Consider the following 22195-nt stretch of genomic DNA (forward strand, 5'->3'; position numbering starts at 1 on the left):
ATCTGTTTTTATATTTCTTATATTTTTGCATTCTTTATTGTGAATATGTCATGAGAATGTATGATGTTTATTTAAATAATAATAAATAATAACCATAATAACAGACATCCCCACTAGACAGCAAAAAAAAAAATAGACTCTTACCAATGCCTTGGAAGGCTTTAGTTTCTCTGTCCACAATTGTGAACTCCTACCTCCTCACTTCCTTTATTTATTTATGATCTCATCACTAGAGAAAGATGCTATAGAATCATGTTTTAGGAAAGTGAATTATAGATAAAAAGGAAGGAGTCATTTTTTTCAAGGACTCATAAAAGATAAAAAAAAAAAGGATTGATTTTGCCCAAGGAAAATTGACAAATGACAGTCAACACCAAGCCATATGCCGGCTCACATTCAAGGTTAGAGAAGGAATCATGAGAATACCCGTAGAAGACTTGGGGAAAATCAACCTGATAAGTTTTGCACTCGGCAATATTAGTTTGCTGAATGTGGAATAACTAGAGGCCCAGTGCATGAATTGGTGCACGGGCTGGGGGTGGACCGTGGATGGTTGGCTGGATGGGGAGGGACCATGGGAGGTTGGCCACTGGCCCCCTAAAAGGAAGCTGACTCTCAGCCCTCCTGGGAAAGGGGCCACGTCCACCGCCACCCACCCCCGGTTCCCTGTCCCAGCCTGGGCCCAAAGGCCTCGGTGGGGTCAGGAGAGGAGACAACAGTCGCCAGGTCAGGCACAGAAGGGGAAATTTGTGACAAAGTCTTTATCTTAATTGCTATTGAGAAAAAATCTGGGCATGTAAATAAAGCTCATGAAATTGAGAAATGTGGATGAAATTCATAGTGCTAATTACCATGTGAGAAAACATTTACTGTTTTCAACAAAAATAGCCATATAATCCAAAATATATCTGTTCATACATAAACTTTACTTATTTTTTTAATATTTTATGTTCATTTTAGTTGTAACTTTAACAACTTCCTTTGTTACTTATCTAATGACATAGAATACTCTCTAAAGTTCAGAGAGTAATAGTTATGCATGGGTGAACAGTTTTTCTTTTGTTTGAATTAATAAACCTGTGCTTTGATTCAGACAGGATTTTTTTAATTTGCATTTCATACAGAGTATTTTAAAAGGAATACAACTTATTGTAGTATGATTTATTGTCAGTTTTATTTGTGGGGGGAAATTTTGGAAATAAAATTTTAGTGTTCATTATTTTTTCATGAGAGTTGTAACAAAAATCCATATTCTCCTTATTCAGGAAGATGTTGCACATTACTATAACAAACTGAAAATGTTATGATGCAAAGCTGCAGTTGAAAATACTTAGTTCAGAATTTTTCCAGGGGACTTTTTAATGTTGCTAATAATGCATGAAGAAAGATGTCCCCATCGCAGTCACCTTAAATCAGGTAAATGGAGTTGTCATTGGTTATCATCAATGCTAATTATATCTCCCCTCAAAAATGTTATAAAAGAACTGCAAATCCCTGCCCTTTAGAGGTAAAAGGTTTGTATCCAATTCCATAAAATGTAGGCCGTTTCGTTCTACACAGACAAATTAAAACCTATGCATCCTATAACCAAAGTTCAAAACTCTATGATAATACTGGAATAATTTGAATGTTTTGTTTTGTCTTTAATTGTTTAAAATTAGTGGATAGTGAAGCAGCACACTAATAAATTTCTGCCTACACAATAGATTGCTAGTATCCTTTATTTTCTAGCTGTTTGATTAATTAACTATCACTTCAAGCTTAGAGAAGGGAGTCATACCTGCAATAGGCAATATCTATTGTAAGTTGTATTTACAATTAAAGAGGAAATTTGATGCATTTGTGCCTGAGGAGTCATGATATTTAAAGAGCACATCATTTCTTCCCTTTCAATACATCATGAGATTAATTCAATTAGAACATTAAAGTTAGATACCTGATTAATGTCAATGTATATTAAATATTAGACTATAATTGGAAAAGCTTGATGAATCTTTGGAGTTTATTTGAATAATAAATGTGTGCATCTTCCATACAAAATAGCATAGAGATTTAACTTTGCCCCATGATCAGTGCTTTATTTGAAGTTGATTATAAGCTCATTAAGCATGAGGAAGCTCTTTCCTTTATGTTAGTTTTAAACTTTTTCAACATCTATCTTTTGAAGAATCCTAAAGACTATTATAACCACACAACTAATTCAATATAATAAGCTTTGAGTCCTAGGGGAATATCCTTATGTTAATAATCATCTTAAACTCAATTCTTCTTCTTTGCCTTTCATCCTTAGATTCCTGCCAGTGAAAGTTGTCAAACCTTCAAATTCTTGAAGTATAATCTATCTGCTCCTAGATAAATTCTTATACAGGAGTAGACGGGGATTCAGCTCTCCTTATGAGCTTGGGGGCAGTGGGAAGCAATGAACAAACCCAAGGTCTTTCAGATACTTGAGGGGATGGCATTGGGAGATGTTTCTACTCTCAATCATGTTCCTGACATATTAGACATTCCAACATTATCAAAGTTGTCTGTTTCTATTTGAAAGTTCCATTTGCAGGGATAGGCTCCCTATCACTGCCCTTTCTTTCACATAAGATACCTGTCTTTATATTTGTTGCTTCTACTCTGCAGGCATTGCATTCATATTCTAGGCTTCATTTCAGCCACATCTGACCTTTAGAACTACATCAGAAAAGGAATTACTTTAAAATTGTCTAAGAGGCTTTCTAATCTTTCTAATTTTTAATCATGCTTGTTGAATTTATTAATTTAAGACATTATATTTGTATTTTACTGTGTATGATCTCTAAGGCAGCAGAAGTGTCCAGACTACCCAATAAATGTTGGTAATCACCATTGACGCTATATGACTAAGTGCTACAATCACTTTTTTAACAAATGCTCAATCCTTCATCTCTGTGTTACCCTAAACCACTATTGTTGATAACTTATATACAACTGCTTACCAGGGATTGGTCTCTAGTTCAAGTATTTTATACTGCTTTATTTTCTTCGACATCTATGTGTTGCTGAATTTGTCAATATTGACTTATCTCCACGTCATAAAGTTTATCATTTTCCTAGCATGTTATTATTGCCCAAAACCTTGGAAATTTCTCATTTGGATTTATTTTCAGAGAGAAAAAAATAAAAAAAAAACTTTTAAAAAATATTATAAATGATTGTGAATATTTCTCCTAAAACACAGTAATTTAGTAATTTCCTTTGAAATTACTAAAAATTATTCAAAATAAAGTCTACTTTTTAAAGTGAAATATAAAATTGGATAAAACAATAAGTGAACAATGTTCATTTAAAAGAACATTGCTGGGGCTGACCGGCAGACCCTGAGTGACAGATGAACGATTACTCTGACAAACGTTTCTGTGAAAGAGAGGACTAAGGGACTGCTTGGCTTGAGAAACCAAACAGCCCTGTTCACCTGCCTCCTTAGGCTTTTATTGTAACAAAACTAAAATTAACTATTAGATACTATCATCAGAATAAGTATCCTTGAGAAGACACATGCATCTGCAGTGTCCTTTAAGCAAGGACGTCTGAAGACTAAGCATAAAGATTTTAGTAAACACCCGGGGTTCAGACTTGTTTGGAAAAGTCGAGGCAGGGGCAGCCACCTTTAGCCAGCTCTTGTCCCATGCCTCCCCACAGAACATCACTAATTTATTTATGATAAAACTACACAGATGTCTGAAAACTATAAAACAAAATGAATAAATGTAATAGATTAGTGTCAAAAACTGCACCAATTATAATATTGCAATCATCTTTTTATAAAAGTATTTTTCAGTAGAGTTTTGAAGTTTGATTTAGAAAATGAGAGAGAACTTAGTAGAAAAAATATTGAAACAAAGCATCTGCATCTCCTATACTTGAACAGACTTGACCCCAGTCATCATGTATTTTCCTGTGTCGGTCTGCTTGGACTGCCACGACAAAATATCACAGACTGGGTAGCTTAAGTGGCAGAAATTTATTACACCACATGTCTGCAGGTCAGAAGTTCCAGATCAAGGGTGCCCGCAGATTCATTTCTGGTGAGGACTCTCTTTATGGCTTACAGATTGCCACCTTCTTACTGTGTCTGACATGACTTCTCTATGCACACATCAGAGAGAGAGGGGGCTCTCTGGTATCTCTCCCTCTTCTTATAAGGATACCAGTCCTATGGAAGTAGGGCCTGACTTTTATGACTTTATTTAACTGTAATCACCTATTTAAAGCCTCCCCAAATACAGTCACCTTGAGGGGCTGGGGTTTCAACACATGGATTTTTGCAGGGGGACACAATTGTCCATAATATCACTTCAGCAAATATCAAACCCTAAAAACAGATATGATAGATGTAGTATCAAGAAAGGAGGCAAGTATACTTATATTGAGGAATGCCTTACTCAAACTTTTTAGGGAAAACATACAGTTATGAAGGCTTTGATTCTATAGTGGGCAATGAGGGGCATTAATTTCTATCTTCAAAACATAACTTCTGCAATCTGAAGTAGAAAATACAACATAGAAGAAAATGCAGATGAGTTCTGAAAGAATAAAGTATCTTTAAAATTAATCACAAATCAGTGCAGAACAAAACCTAATCAAATGTGTTTTCTCGGCTAACACATTTTTCTCAGCATTGAGAAAGGAAATTGAGTTATATATATTTAATCATAAAACCTGTCATAATTGACCTGTGATTAACATGCCTTGAAACTGTATTATATAACTGATAAGGTTTATGTAAACATAACTGACACCAAGTGACATTCAAAGAAGGGTGACAAGAGAAAGATCAATCTTTATTATATTTGAAATTCTTTAGTGTAAGCAAAAAAAGATCTGTCGTTCTTGAATATGCATGAGCATTTTGAATATGCATGACTGTTATAATAAGAGAACTTTGCTGATCCTAGAGTCACAAGAAAGTCAAAAGCAAGAAAATTCTATTCAGAAAAACTTTATTAGGTAAAGTAATATTATGAAAAATAATAACTGAAAGCCAGTGTTATACAAAATAGTCATGAGACACATTCTAGGAATGAAATTATTTTTAGTGTCAAATAGATATTAAATCTTTCAAGTTGCTACTTATGTAAATGGATTATAGTACATTTCTATCTTTCTGTAAATGTACACAGAACTGGGATGGACTTTCAGAAGCTATTTGAAATGGTCTGACCTGAACCACCATACTATACTGGTCCTCTTTCCACATTTCATTTTTCATTGCCTGATTCTCTTTCTCTGTTAGATCCCTAAATGTTGACATGCTAGGGCTTGGTTGTAGAAAATCTTCTGTGTACTAGCATTCTTTCCTTGACATTGTCATCTGGGTAATAATACATTAAGACACTTGAACAATAAGGTTTGAACTGTGTGGGCCCACTTATATGCGAATTAATTTCAATGGCTATCTGTACTGTTTTTGAGCATTGATTAGAAGTCTGCAGATGTGAGGGACTTATTGTATGTATTTATATTTGCCACTTCATATAGGAGACTGAGAATGCTCAGAATTTGGTATCTGCGGGGGGTCCTGGAATCAATCCCCAATACGAAGGGACAGCTTAACCTTTCGAGAAGTCAAAAGTTATATGTGGATTTCCAACTGCTTGGGGATGGGCACACCTAACTTCTGTGTTGTTCAAGAGTCAACTATATATGCTTTCTACTACTAATTTTTCACCCCATGAGTTCTAAACATGTGCCTCCAATTGCTTACTTGATATACCATATACTGGTATGGCAAAACTTCAAACTTAATGTGGAAAGAGGTAACAAACTCCTGAGTTTTCATCCAAACCTATTCTTTACCTCATCATATTATATTATGTGGTCCCAGGTTATTCTCTATAACAAACATTATTTTATATTCCAAGTAACATATTTATGGCTCCTTTAGATTTATTTATTATCTACCTTTTCTATCCTAGAATATAAGCTCCTTGGGAGCAGAAATTGTATTTATCTTGCTTAGCACAGAATTTCCATCCTGGAATGAAACAGGTGCTCAATAAATATGAGCTTAATAAATTAATGAAAGGAAGGTTAAGACAATGCACATTGTTGATAATTTACTTGAAATAAATAGTCATAATATAAAGATACTAAAGTTAAGGTATCATTAAAATCCCTTGTAATTAGGAGATATATGCCACTTGGAAATGATGTGGACAAAAGACAAATAGTAGTGGTTTCTGAGTAATAATTTTCTACTACTAATAATTATCTAACAATAATATCTGGATGACCTAACCAGCTATTTAAATTATTTCTTTTTTGTATCAGTTTTGATAATGTGGTTATCCAGATATCTGTGAATTTCATCTAAATCAATAAACTTATTGCCATAAAGTTTTTAAACTATCTTACTACTTTCTTAATGTGTATATCATTGGTAGTGATTTCTTCTCTTCTTTTTATATCTGTCATTTTGTTTTATGTAAGTTTTATTCTTGACTACTTTTGTTAGGAGATAATCTTATTAAATCTTTTGAGGGGCCTATTTATTTCTATGTTCTTCCCTATTATTTGTACATTTCATTGATATCCACTTTTATTTTTTAAATTTATCTTATTATTGAAAGTATTACAGATGTCCTCTATTTTTCCCCATTGAGCCTCTCCAATCTTCACCCCATACCCCAGGCCTTTATCACACTACTGTCTATGTCCATGGATTATGCATATATGCATATAAATTCTTTGGTTAATCTCTTCCTGCCCAGCTCCTCTCTCTGAGATTCATCAATCTGCTCCATAATTCAATGTCTGGATATGTTTTGTTCATCAGTTTATTTTGTTCATTAAATTCCTCATGAGTGAGATCATGGGATATTTGTCTTTCTCTGACTGGCTTATATAGCTTAGCATAACACTCTCTAGGACCTTCCATGCTGTCTCAAGGGTAAGAGATCCTTCTTTCTTATAGCTGCATAGTATTCCATTGTGTAAATGTGCCACAGCTTTTTTATCCACTCATTTATTTATGGACATTTCGGTTATTTCCAGATCTTAGCTATTGTAAGTAGTGCTTCTATGATCATAGAGGTGCATATATTCTTCCTGATGGTGTTTCAGAATTCTTAGGATATATTCCTAGAGTGGGATCACTGGGTTAATTTCCAAAATATGTAAAGAACTCATATTAAGAAAAGGAAGACAAACAATCTAATTTAAAAATGGGCAAATGACTTAAGACACTTCCCCAAGGAGGACATACAGATGGCCCCGAGACATTTGAAAAAAATGCTCAGAGTCACTAATCATCAGAGAGATGCGAATTAAAATGACAATGAGGTATCACACCTGCCAGAATGGCTACCATCAACAATTCAACAAATGACAAGTGCTGGTGAGGATGTGGAGTCAAGGGAACCCTAGTGCACTGCTGGTGGGAATGCAGCCACTATGGAAAATAGTATGGAGTTTCCCCCAAAAAAATTAAGAATGGAACTGCCACTCTTTTTTATTCACTAATATTTTCTACCCAACTAGGATTGGTTTGTTTCTTGTTATCTAGTGTTCTAAGGTAGAAGCTAAAATAATTTATTTTATACTTTTCTTTTATGATCGATACATTTAAATCTATAAATTTCCCTCTAAATAGTGCTTCATTTTTGACAGCTATATTTGATCTCAAACTCAATTCTTAGATCACAGTTTTATTCTTATAGCACTTTCAAGATAGTGTCCTATTATGTCCTGTCTTTCATTGTTTGTGATGGAAAAACAGCTGTCACTTATATCCTTTTACCCACTGTGTGCAATGTGGTTTTTATTCTCTGGCTGTTTTTAAGCTACTTTAATTTCCATTTTCAGCGGTTCACATCTGATGTACTTCAGTGTATTTCTATTTTTGTTTTGTTTTCTTTTTTCTATCAAGTTTAATATTTCCATATCTTTGGGTTAGTGTCTATTATCGGTTTTATAAAATTCACAGTCATTATCTATTCCAGTGTTTCTTCTGCCCCACTTTCTCTTCCCTAATAACATTACAGACTGTATGGCATTTTTCTATGGATTACAGTTACTCTGTTCCATCTCAAACTATTTTTCTCTTTAACTTGTTATAATTTCTATTGACCTACCTTCATGTTAATGATTACTTTCTCTGTTGTGTGAAATAAACTTTTAACATCTTAAAATCAGTACCTCTGATATCACATATTTTCCTAACATTTCAATTGGCTCAATTTTACACAATTTTATCTCTGCTGATGTTATTTATGCATGTTTTCCATTACTTACTTTTACATAATCTTTTAATGTATTTGTCATAATTATTTTGAAGTTCTTTTTGATGGTCCCTACATTTTAGCTCTTTATCTGCTTTCATTAAACTTTCTTTCTCTTGACCATGAGTTACCTCATCTTCTTCAAATGCCAGATAATGTGTGTTACAGAACAGTATAAATGGAGGTAAATAATACTTATACTCATAACAGGAAACAACTCTGCTTCTCTAAGCCTACTATTCTGAATGGAACTGAATGTATGCTATGTAGTTGGATCCCTTAACTTCAACTACAGGCCAGCATCAAGCCAGGCTAGCTCCTCATGTGGTTCAAAGTTTTAAGGTGGGGTGTGTCTTTTATGGTAAGCCTGGCTTGATACTGAATCCTAGAAACACCCTGGAGATATGTTTTCTTCTCCAGCCTAGCAGCTACTTTTCTGAATCATGGCTTTATTTCTCTGTGCTTAATAGCATGGCTGCCAATTTGGGGGGTTGTTGCGGACTTTTTTGCACACTCTAATTTTAATCCTGGCATCAACTCTCTCTACCCTGCTGCCCTATCTCCAACATTTGAAGGACCTCTGCTTTATACTCAGTGCAGATGCAGAAAGCTTTAAAGTGATTTTTTTCAGGTCTTCCCTTATACCGTCAAGGCCCAGCAGCCAACAGCCATTGACTTGTTCTCAGTAAAGTCCATGAATTTGTGGGAGAAATTTCTTTCACCTCTCTGGCCCTGCTCCCCCGTTACTCAATGCTGTGGATATTCTCTCAGTTCCCCTGTTGAGCCCAGCCTTCTGTGTACTATTCCCAAACAGAGATGATCTTTGGGAAAGAACAGAGGATGGGTACAAACTCTCTGACTGGAGCTCCTGGTATATTTCATCTGTTACAGCAGTTTATATAGGGATGCTACAGTTTATTTTAAACGTGTTTTTTTATTATTATTACTAATATGTATTGCAGATCCCTTCTCCTCATGCCTCTTTGATCGGGACAAAAGCAGTTTGACTACCTTCTTTTCTAGAAATTTCTTGGCTTTCTCTGTATTTTAATTAATTTAAGTTTATTAAATCTTCAGCTCTCCCATAAGAAAATAATATGATATTATAGTCTGGTTTGTTTTGTAGTGAAGGTTGGGAATAAAAGTCATAGACTTTCTCTATCCTACTAAGAAGCAAAATCAAGGGTGTTATTTCTGTTTTATACTGAAATCATAACAAGTTAGACATTAGTTATAAAACACAAATTGGTTTATTTTTACTTGTACCTGAGTAATGGGATGTTACGGTCTTCTTTCAATGCCTTTTATTTTCAACAACATTTCTTTAGTCAAGTAGCTATTGGACATCCAGTTTCTGTTTGGTCTCCATATAATTGTTAGTATTTTTTCAGTGTTATTTATTTATTTGTGGAATTAAAACATTAACATTTTAAACGATTTTATTTACCTCAGCACCACAGAAATGCCATTCCTGAGAAGGGGTGAGAACTGGTGCCAGGCCTCCCACCCAGGCCAGGCTCCGGCATTAAGCTGAGACAACCCTGAGCTAAGACAGCTGTGACCTCGTTCCCCTTGGGAGACAACCTTGACTGCTGGCAAATCACAGCGAGCTCCACTGTACTGGGGACTGGCTCCTGAAGCCAGCAGGAAGGGCAGCTGGTTCTCTCTTCAGCAGGTGGCTTAGCATCCTTCTGGGGACCACTGTCCGGGGCTGGAGGGCTGGAGGCTGAGGGCCGACATCCAACTCAAGTTCCTAACCTTTCAGCAACATGCTGTTCCCTTTTCAACAGCAAGAAACCTTAATTCTAAAGGAGTCATTAGAAATCCCCTCTGGCATCTTCCAAGCCAGACTGGGGCAGAGATGACGAGCCCAGTTCAGGGGGCCTCTTCTTCCATTAGGGAGCAGCCTGAGAAGAAGCTGACATTGCTGGCCAGAGCTCGTTTCCTTTTCCTCCCTGGAGCTTTATTTTCTCGGGAATCTGTGGCGACATGTTTCAGCTCAGGGAGGCCAGGGGAGGAGGCGGCCAGAGTGGTCTTCCACAGAACCTGCTTCACCTCACACAGCTCCTCCAGGATTCTGCTGTTCGGAGTGGCACAGACAGGGTTGAAGAAGCTCAATCCTGGGGTCACCTCTGTGGGATCCTCCAGTGTGAAGGAGCCTTCGGAATCCTGGGTCCGCTCGACAGTGTCCAAGCTATCTTTGTCTTGCTGACGGTTCCTACACTTTGTGGGGTCACAGCTACAATCAACCCCACAGTTCGATGTCTGTCTCCTGCATCCACAATGCTTATTCCCACACCAACCCTTGCAGGAGCATCCTTGGATGGACCTCTTGGACATCTTAAATAATTTTGTTGGTTTCCATTCCTCATCATCCCCAGCATCCATTTCACCATCCTCGGGCTCACTCACAGAATGCTCTGAACAGTATTTTAGATCCTCGACATCCATGCTTTGCTCCAGGAACTTTGCTTTAAAACGGGAAGGCCTTGGCTTAGGTGGGATATATTCAAAAGGAGAGTCTGGGGATGGAAGGGTATCCTTCAGAAGACAAGGTTTCTGTTTTCTGGCTACTTGCTTCATGATTTCACTCTCTCGGAGAAGCTGCTGATTTTGCACACACACTTCTTGCTTCTCCTCCAGTTCTTCCTGACACTGCCGTGTGCTCCACGGCTGTTGCTCCTTTTCCCTGTCTGACAGCTCGAGCTGCTTCTCTGCCATTTGGCTTCGCTGCAGCTGGCCCAGAAGATGCAGCACCTTCTCTTGATGCTGCTGCTCCACTCCGAACAGCTCTGCCTGCGAGTCTGCCTCTATTTCAGCAAAATGCTGTCGTTCCTCAGACAGCATCTTCTGCATGTCAGCACAGCTGGCCTTGTTCTGTTTTAGGATGCTTTCAAGCTTGCCGACCTGTACTTTGGAGGAGACCAGCTCTCCGATTAAAAATTTCACGGCACACTTGGCTTCCAGAATGGTAGCAATATTCTCCCAGCGATGTCTTGGCCTGTCTTCGCTTTCTGCATCCAGCAGCTTCTGCTGTAGGTCGGCAATCTGAGCACTCCTGAGCTCCATTTCAGTCTCGAGGCTCTCAATCTGCTTAGTAGTGGGATCTTCTGACTCAGAAACTTGGCCATGCCATTCAGCAAGTAAGAATGTGTGCCTCCAGAGTTTAGGAGGTGGATTCTTCCCAGATTCCCTTTGTTCTCTGAGTTGAGCCAGATCCTGAGCCAGGATCTTTCTATCTTCAAGAAGGTCATTCAGGTGGAATTTGGCTTCCTCAGTACTGACCATAACTTCAATTTCATTTCCAAGCCAACACTTCACTCGGGCTGCAGTGCCTTCCACTCCTTGGCTCTTAGCTTCTTTCTTCCTATCTGAGATCTCCCGTTGCTTTTGGAGAGCATCCTTGAGCCTCTTGTTGGCAGCTGCTGCCTCCTCAGTTTTACGTCTAAGCACATTAGACTGTCTCTGGAAGTTTCTTTCCAGTTTTAGCATCTCATATTGCCTTTTTCGGTCTCGTTCTTTTAATTGGATTACTTCTTTGTCTTTTTGTTGCTTCCACTGTCTAAACTTTTCAGCATCCTCTTTCATCCGACGCATTAACTGTACCCTCTGGCTTTTCATCGCCTGTATGTCCTGGTTCAGCTTGGAGATGGTATGCTCTGTGGATTCTTTCAGCTTCAGAAGTTTGGACTGTTCGCTCAGTTTCTTCTTCAGATCAGCTATTTGACACTCTAGCTCCTGTAGACGTCTATGGCGGCGCTCACCCAACTTGGCTTGGTTGACATGCTTCTTTGTTGTCTGAAGTTCAAGCAGCAATTCTTCCTTTTCCTTTTGCAGATAGATGGCTTCCAACTCTAGATTTTTGATGTTTTCCTGGTACTGCAACTGAATGGGCTGAAGTTGGCTGCCATCCTGAGTCATCTTCCTGGCCAGGGCCTCTTTCAGTGCAAGGGCTTTATTCAACTCAACCAGCTCCTTAGACATCTGAGCTTGGCGCAGTGCATGTTGAGTGGTGAAGCCATCAGAAGACCTGCTGGTCTGTGAACTGCTTTCCACCTGAGCTTCTGGTTCCACTGCAGTACCAATGGCTGCGGCCATGTAAGAAACAGTGTCATCCGATATCTGGATAATAAGTTGCTGCAGGTTACGAATCATCTCTACATTTTCTTTTAATTCCTGGTTTTCTGAAGTCCCCACCAGTTTTTGAAGATCCACTTTGCAAGCTGCATGCTGCCTGAGCTCTTTTAGTTTGGCATTCATTCTTTCATTTGCTTGTTCTGTCAAAATAATTCTCTCCAACATCTGGGCTGTCTGACCAGCTGCCTCACTCAGACCATGACTTAATTTTTCATTCTTCTCTATCAGGGAATGATTCTTCTCCATCAAAGATCGTAGACTCTCTGATGGTTCCACATTTATAGATCCAGGCAAGTTACCGCCACGAGCTTGTAGCAGTAAGACCTGTAGCTGTTGTACTTGTTGCTTCAGATGATTAAGTTCAGCTCTCTGGGGATCAATATTAACAACAGGTTTGTTTTTTATTTTTCTTGCTCTGTCAGCATAGCGAAGGGTATTTAATGTTTCTTCTAGATTGGAGTCCGCAGGACTGACACAGGCTATCATAAGAGTGTGGCTATTACCTCCTAGGGAATCTTGAAGCAGTCGAGTCAACTTGGAATCTCTATAGGGCACAAAGCCACCCTTTTTGTCATCTCCAAGGGCACTGATTACATTTCCCAAGCATAGGAGGCCTCGGTTAATATTAATACCCTCTTTTAGCCGATCCCCTTCAGCCTTGGTTTTTTTCTGTCTTTCTGATCCAGCAAGATCTACAAGGTGCAGCTTGGAGTGCAAGCTGCTATTCTTGTCACTTTTCTTTCTTTGCTCCATTGAGATTGTAAAGATGGCATGAGACCGGGATGACTGGGAGTTCATGGCTGTGGAGGCCACAGTCCTACAGTTGTTTCCCTGCTCCAAATAGGAAATCATATCCGGGGCAACTAAAATAGTCTTCTCAGTGAGTCCCATGATCTTTATGCCTTCCTTAGGATCCTCTCGTATATTTACTTGAGAGGCTTTCTCATGAGATGGGCATAGAAGATCCACGATTTCTTCATTGTAAATCTCCAAATATGAGACTTTAAGAGTAAATTCGAAGTCACTCTTCTTATCAGTTTCTTTGAAGAGCAGTTGTATTACCCTAGGAATGACCCCAACTGTTGGTTCATTCCCTTGCTCTGCAGTGTATACACCTCCCATGGAATAGGTTTTCCCTGAGCCAGTCTGTCCATAGGCCAGGATAGTTGCATTGTATCCTTTAAATATGCCTTTTATGAGTGGCGCTACGGCTGTATTAAAGACTTCTTCCTGCTCAGTAGAGGGGTCAAACACAAAATCGTAGGTGAAGGATTTGTCAGTACCAACTATCACCTGTGGTTCTCCAGGTATGAAGGAAAGGCACATCTGGCAGCCTTCACTGATCTCTTTGGGGACCAGAGGGCGACATCGCAGGGCCACTCTGACAGGAATTCCCTTCACCTGTTCTTGCATTATTCTACCTCAGCAATGTCTCTTCTCTGGTCTGCCACTGCCCTGTCCCACCGGAGATTTAACTGCCAAGTTTCAAATTGGTTTTGGTTCCAGAGGCGCCAGCCAATCAGAAAGCAGGCAGATGGTGGGGGAGGCGGGGGAAGGGAGCACGCACGTTGCTGCGTGCGCAGCAATTGTTAATATTTACTAGAAAATGAATCATCTAGCATCATGAATTAGTTTTAAAAGATGAAAACTGGAAAGTTGTTAAGAATTGAGAGAGTTAATTTAAGCATTACAGCAAAACGAAAGAAAAATTACAAATCATGCAAGACATTTCCCACAGAAATAAGGCCCCGTTGTACTCTTGAAAATGTACAATGATAATGCTGCAATTATTTTTTAAGAAACTTTTCAAAAACAATACTGTGCATTATCACACTTGGATTCATATATTTGCTTTATACACATATTTCCAAAACTACTGTGGTTATAGATGGACCACATATATCATCTTTGTTTCTTCAACAATATTTTCTCTAAATTCTATTCTAGTTATTCTAGTAACAATTTGATATTTTTGCATTGTCTTTTGTTTGTAATTAAAACAACCTTTCTACCAAAAGGTAATAGTGTCAGTATTCTTCAAAAAAAAATACTAAAGCAGTTAAAAGGGCAGTGGTGAAAGACTGTTCAAATAACAAGTAATTGTCCCATCACACTTATTGATTAAAAATAAATGAAAGAGAGAGAGAGAATAAATTAAATTAAAAAATTATTTTTTAGTATTAAGTTGAAAAAATGATAAATGGCTACACAGGCAAATAAATTTTATTTAGTTTCATAGTAATATATTCCTGTCTATTAAGAATATAATTATAAATGAAATTCAATATTGGTGTCTGATGATAGTTGATCAAAACAGCACTTTTCCTGTTCTGATATATGGTGAAAATTAATGTCATTATGAAAATCTATTAATACCAATCTGAATTGGTGTCTGATGATAGTTGATCAAAACAGCACTTTTCCTGTTCTGATATATGGTGAAAATTAATGTCATTATGAAAATCTATTAATACCAATCTGAATTTGAATATTTAGAAATCATGTATGTTCATGCATACATGATTATAAATTGTGGTAAATATTATGTATTCAATGTTTTCTGATTGAAGTTATGCAAAACTAAAATGAATTGAATGGAACTGGGAAACTTAATGGGAGGAAAAGAGTGATCAATCAATATTATTACATTATAATTAAAAATATATCTGTTTTTCACCTACAATTTATGACATTTGATATTTCATTGAAAAAATAAAATAAATATCTATGTTTGTATTAAAACTACAAATAAATATATGGGATAAAATAAATCAATATCATACATATTTTTCCTAGTATCTTTTTTTCCCAAAGGAGATCATATTTCTCTCTTTATACTTGAAATAATTTTAAAATACTGATGCTTTCCTGTGAGAATGCTGGCCCAATACTTCTTCATGTTACCTAATTTTGAAAACAAATACAAACACAAAAAAAACAACTATTAGGCAGGGAGACTTTTCACAGTTTCCTTGGTTAGAAATAGAAATTAATTAAAACACTAATAGAATCCCCATTTGTTGTTTGTACTTTTGAGACAAGAAAGGGTGATTACAAAGGTAAACTTTTAGATGCTCCTCATTCCCTAATCATCTCACATGTGTCTTTTGGAAATCTGTTTCTTCAAACTCTAGGGACTTAATTCTTAATGAGAAGCTTTTTCTAATTAGGAAACAAAAACATAAAATCTACAACTTTAGAGCACTCTAATACAACATTAAAAGGTAATTTAGAGAAAATATGAAAAAATAATTAATGATACTTGGAAGAACTCTCACTGAAAAATGTTTTTCTTGGTTGGGTTTTATTTTTGTTTGTTGGGTTTTTTTTGTATGCCATCCTTAAACAACTAATTTAAATATGTAATTATTGAGATATTTCACCTTTTTCATAATTCTTAGAAATTCATATTAGCAACATTTCAATTTTTCAATAAACACATGTTGCTAGAGAATGCTATATTGGACAATAAACAACTAGATTCTTAATTTTAAAAAAACCACTTAATGAGTACACCATGAGGCAACACTAAAATAGCTCCTAATTAAATAAGCTTCCTGAATTTTAAAATTTGATGTAATGAAATAAGGTTAGCAAATAATTCAAATAAGACTAATATTTTCATAGAAAGTGAGTGTAATAAGGAGATAAAAAAGCTTTTCTTTACAGTGGCAAGGTATAGATAGATAGGTAGATAGATGATAGATATGTAACTATTGTTATATAGATAGTTTTATATATAGTCTTTTAAAGTGTTTCTAAAATTCAGAAAAGTATTAAAATGTCTGAAAGTTATTTAAATTTTGAATATTTTAAATGGCTTTAATACAGTAGTAACTGTATTAACCTTAAGATCTCCTAAGCATCCTTTTTAGATTGCATCTGTCTTAGCTCTACTTAAAGAAATTCTGATGTAGGGAGTGTTTTCTGGGACTGGGAATTTGTGTTTATTTTTAAAACATCCCATAGTTTCTGCTACAAGTAGCCCACATATCACACTTAAAGAAACACTCTTCTAGTGTCTACAATGGCTTATTTTTGTTTGTTTGTTTTGTTTTTATCAATAGACTCAGAGATTTTGGTCTACATTTAGCACTCTGAAAAGAATTAGGGACATTTCTCTGGGTTACATGTCAATCAATTATTTATCTATCTTTCTATATATTTATTGGCTTATTTTTTACATTTCATGCATAAAGGAATTATCAACAGTTTTATTTTTGATGGTTCTTTTTTCTCCCTTACTATTTCTTATTCACAACCTGCTTCTTACATTTTATATGAGTAATGTTACCTTCAATTTCTCTGAGTATATTACTTAGAGCTTTTTAAGAAGTATTTTGTTTCCTCCAAGTTCAGCTATTAGGATTATTTCTCTTTCTCTTTCATTATGCACATCTATGATAATCTTGGTGGTCCACTTCATTTACTTTACTGAAATTATCATACATCAACCTCAAGTTTATCTGCACTAATAAGTCTTGTTTCGAGAAATATAGAATATTGCCTTTTCTTTTCAGAATTCTTTTGCCCCTTGACTTTTTGACAAATGTTTTAGGATTTTGAGTTGATGATTCTGATTAATATTCATTCTTTTTTTAAAATTCCTAAAATTGTTTATACTCTTTCAGCTTTCTAATTTTTACTTGGGATAAAGGCCAACTTTTTAATGACCAATTTTTTTATTACTCAAGACTTAAGTGAGAATAAGAGAATGATTTTAAATGGAGCACAGTGGGTGTTTAAAGTTATATCTTTAAAGTCTGCCCAAAAGTTATATTGCTTTTCTTTGTTTTAGAGATATTTCAAAGCCTTTAAAAGATAACTGTATTCTAGTTTCTGTTGAGAAATCATGAAGCTATGTCCTTGAAAAGCGTATTTCATCCTTGCTTCTTCATTCCTCTGTGCCTACAAAGTAAAATTAATATACTTGAAAACATTTAGAATGATATAATTTGTGACTTTTAAAATAAAATATCTATTTCATATAGTATTCTTCGTTGTTTTTGTTTCTATTGCTAAATAGGAAAATAAACAAAATATTTCTAAATAACTGCATTAATATAAGTATAAAATAAATAAGTCATTGCCCTGAAATACTTACCTAGGTATATGCAAACAACACTAAAATATTAGCTACTGAGCATTAACCTCTTAGAGTGCATACTTCAGCATAACATGTCAGAACTGTTTCCCATACAGGACTCATTCAGAAGAAAAGTAAACTGTTGCCTGAGGAAACACATCTGCTTTCCCTAAGTGCAGCAAAATCAACCAAATTGCACATTATTGGTTAGAGAACAGACTAGGTTGTACATGGGTTAAATACATGGATGAACATATGCTCCTCCAATAGCACTTTTTTTTTTTGTTTTGTGGTGTTTTGGGCACATGAATACTCTTAGGACGATTTTTTGCAATCTGAATATACACCAAATTAGAAATAGAGCTTCAGAATTTGGGACAAAATAGATAAATGGATATTTCTAGGCTTCCTGGGAAAGGGTAATGGAGGCAGAGATGAAAGAAATTTGTAGGAGATTCATATATATTCTTTGATGAAGCAAAGATATGTGAACTTACCACATAGGCTTATTACAAAATATCACAGAATTTTTATTTTAGGAAAACTGAATCATGAGCAATACAAACGATCTATAAGCAAGCCATGATTGAGAGGTTTTCAAAGAGAAAGAAATGTTGCAATTAATATTGAGGTACGTGGTATGCCTGGCATGTAAGAAAATTAAAGCAATGCTTTAGATAATTCACATTAATATTACAATTCTCTTTATAATACTTTTGTGCATTATCTTAAGAAAAATATTAAAATTCAAATATCTGAATAACCAAAATAGCCCCCTTAACCTTCTCATATATGTATACAGGTATGTGGGGAGCAACCTGAGAGAGGTGAGAAGATAGGAAAGCTAGAGTAATGACTTAGATCATGTCAATGATTAAGCAAGGACAATACCTGCTTTTCCTTTTACCTCAAATATCCAAGTCACAGAAGAGGTCATATTAAAAGGGGAAGACGCCCACTTGGTTATGGATATCAAGCAGGAAGATGGCACAAAGGTGCCCCACCTTCCTCTTCATACTGCCACCTAAGATAGGAATGTTTCCGCATGCTTTGGGCCTCCTGATGAGACAAGGAGAAGACAAATAAAATACCCTGCATACATAAACCAGACAGTCAATAGCTCTGAACATAAAGTGAATGTGGCTGAAGATGAGGTCTCAGCCTCTAGTACTGTCAATAATGTTTGTGTGACTTCCTTTTATCACTACGGCCACCCAGAAAAATCATGTGCTGTGAACCAGGCAAGGCCAGCTCTAAATAATTGTATTGTGCAAGAGAAGAAATAATCATGAGAGAGGTAATAAGCAGAAAATCAGGCCCCTTCCCACTTTTTTTCTAATCAAGTAAGTTCTGAAGTGTCTGTTATAATTCAAAAAGGGGACAGGCTTCCAAAGTTAATAATTATAAACAAATTAACTGCAGTGAATGGTGTGTGTGTGTGTGTGTGTGTGTGTGTGTGTGTGTGCGCGCAGTCCAAATATAATGAGATATTTCTTAAACATCACAAATTGTAGGAAATTTTATACTTCTTATGAGTAAAGACTTTTTCTTTCCTTTCAATGTGTAAAGCAGATGGGTGTGGAAACCAACAGAGAGTAAGAAGGCTCCTTGGGAAATGAATTAACATATCATTATCATCTTTGCCAATTAGCATTTATTGAGCAATTGGGAACTTGGTACTAAGAGTCACCACAGAGACTGAATATTGAGACAGGTTTTCATATTCTTTAAATTCATGGTCATCTTTTGGAGGATAGAATTAACCTGGTAATGCATTACATTGTGTGGAATTGTTCTGTTTGTTTTTCTAAAGGAAATTATATTTTTAAACAGGTTAATCTGTATGTTTCAATCTAATATCATTAGAATCTTATATGTCTTAATAAATAGGATTTTATAGAGTTAGAATAAAATTTACCTTGTAAATTATTGCTGTGAGCAGTGAGGAGAGCTATGAATCAATTCTTACCTATAGATCTACAAGTTGACTTATTTTTTCCAGTTTGATATTTGTGAGAGCGAACATCTGGTTCACTCCAAGGGAGGGATCATTTTTTATGTTAAATGTCATTAAGCATGAAATTCACCCTGATGTTATCAGAATCTTCCTTTTTGTAGCAGCTCTAATTTGGTATACTCTATATATATAAAACCCTAAAATGCAAATAGACCAAACAGCAGAATAACCAAACAACCGGTGGCTATGACATGTGCTGACCACCAGAGAGTGTGCATGGAACATGGCGGGTGTTGGCCATGGCAGGATACTGGAGCAGGTGAGCGGGGGCACCAGACCAAGAAGGGGCACTGGTCGCTGTCATCGGGTCAAGCCTCTGGTGGTTACTGTAAATTCTTTGCTCCCGTGTGCTGCGGTCCCACCCAGTGCTCACTCCTGCTGCTGGCACCAGCCCCAATCGCTCCACACCCTCAGTGGGTGTGAGCAGGGCTTGTGCCTTCAGCACGTGGGAGCGGTGGCAGTGGGAGCTTGGCTGCCAGCAAACAGGGGACTGCGGGCCACAGCGGGAGGGGGCTGGGCAGCACCATGGAGGATGGACCACAACCCGCCCCTGTGCCCACTGCAGCCTTGGGGCCCACAGTTCCTTTCAAGGTGCACAAATTCATGCAGTAGGCCCCTAGTTTTTATTATAATTGTGGTGTTAGAATCAACCAATAAAAGGAGTATTGCCTGTGCTTCTCTTTTTCTTAAATATATATTTTTATTGATTTCAGAGAGGAAGAGAGAAGGAAAGAGAGATAGAAACATCAACAAAAAGAGAGAATCATTGATCGGCTGCCTTCCACACACCCCACACCCAGAACTGAGCCCGTAACCCAGGCATATGCCCTAACCAGGGAACCAAGCCATGACCTTCAGGTTCATAGGTTGATGCTCAATGATCCAGCCATGTCAGCTGGGCTATGCTTGTCTTTATGCTAAAAATGAATGTTGACAATTTCTTTTGGAGTCTGAGACTGAAGCAATGGTCATCTCATTCTCAGATCTTCCTTATAAGATATTCCTTTTTTTTATTTATTTGCCTCAACTAATATTGCTGTCTCAGGCAGTTGCAATATTAAATAACTGCCCTTGAATGTTTTTTTTTTTGGGGGGGGGGGGGCGGAGGCGGGGGGTGGATCATAGAAATAGGGTTTTTCTCAATGAGAAAATTCTGAGTGAGATCAAATAAAGATGCCATGAGAATATGGCTTTTCCAAGGAGCTACCAGGCAGGTCAAATAATAAAAATGCTCTGGGGATGTTTTGTGTTTTTATTTTTAAAACCCTACCTGCTACCTCCTGCCAATCACACCTCTGTGATAGGTAGGCCATTACTTTTCATATCAATTCTCCCTGAGAGTTGCCCTACGAAAGGACTCATCAAAAGCTTGTTGAAGGAAATGCCAGGCCTGATTGTTTGAAAAGCTCAGTTGTACATATTTCCATTAAAATCCCATCCAGGTCCATTTAATTTATTCACATACTAGAGGCCCAGTGCATGAAATTCGTGCACGGAGTGTGTGTCCCTCAGCCCAGCCTGCACCCTCTCCAGGACTGCTGGCTCCCAACTGCTCACCTGCCTGCCTTCCTGATTGCCCCTAACCACTTCTGCCTGCCAGCCTGATCACTCCCTAACACTCCCCTGCCAGCCTGATTGATGCCTATCGCTCCCCTGCCAGCCTGGTCACCCCTAATTGCCCTCCCCTGCAGGCCTGGTAACCCCTAACTGCCCTCCCCTGCAGGCCTGGTCCCCCCCAACTGCTCTCCCCTGCAAGCCTGGGTCCCTCCCAACTGCCTTTGCCTGCAGGCCTGGTCGCCCCCAACTTCCCTCCTCTGCCAGCCTGGTCACCCCTAACTGCCCTCCCCTGCAGGATTGATCGCCCCAACTGCCCTCCCTTGCAGGCCTGGTCCCTCCCAACTGCCCTCCCCTGCTGGCCATCTTGTGGAGGCCATCTTGTGTCCACATGGGGGCAGCCATCTTGTGTGTTGGAGTGATTATCAATTTGCATATTACTCTTTTATTAGATAGGATAGAGGCCTGGTGCACGGGTGGGGGCTGCCTGGTTTGCCCTGAAGGGTGTCCGGGATCAGGGTGGGGGTTCCCTTGGGGTGTGGTGCAGCCAGGGCGAGGGTCCAGTGGTGGTTTGCACGCCAGACACACACCCCCAGAGACCCAAGCGGAGGCCCTGGTATCTGGGATTTATGTATCTTCTATAATTAAAATTTGTAGCCTTGAGCGGAGCCAAGCCTCCTGCTCGCGCCGTGGCCACAGCCATTTTTGTTGGGATTTATTTATCTTCTATAATTGAAACTTTGTAGCCTTGAGTGGAGGCCTAGGCCACCCAGGGTGTGCGGGAAGCTTGACTTCCTCCATTACTGGGAAACCCAAGCTTCCTGCTCTCTCTGTGGCCGCAGCCATCTTGGTTGGGTTAATTTGCATACTCACTCCTGATTGGCTGGTGGGCATGGCTTGTGGGTGTAGCGGAGTGATGGTTAATTTGCATATTACTCTTTTATTAGATAAGCTGAACAAAATGCTCTTTATTGCATTGAATGCAGTTTTGATAGATGGCTGTTAGCATTCTATTCAGGTGTGAAAAATACAAAGATAAATGAATCCGTTCTTTAATCCACACACTTTATGACTTTCATCTCCACCTGAAAGCATCATTTGGCTCTTTATCTACTTTATGTTCAACTGAGAGACAGCTCTTTTTCTAGCTGG

The 22195-nt window shown here is 37.7% G+C and overlaps 1 protein-coding gene across 1 annotated transcript; it reads right to left on the minus strand.

Moving 5' to 3' along the window:
- Positions 1 to 10124: 10124 nt before the first annotated feature.
- Positions 10125 to 13802, minus strand: LOC308246354 (chromosome-associated kinesin KIF4A-like; the record flags this gene model as incomplete). Its single annotated transcript, XM_080664548.1, has 1 exon — positions 10125 to 13802. Exon 1 carries the CDS (start codon positions 13797 to 13799, stop codon positions 10125 to 10127), a length of 3675 nt encoding a protein of 1224 aa, XP_080520674.1. The 5' UTR covers positions 13800 to 13802.
- Positions 13803 to 22195: the final 8393 nt, after the last annotated feature.

Source organism: Plecotus auritus (assembly GCF_963455305.1).
Source record: "Plecotus auritus genome assembly, chromosome: 4".
NCBI lineage: Eukaryota > Metazoa > Chordata > Mammalia > Chiroptera > Vespertilionidae > Plecotus > Plecotus auritus.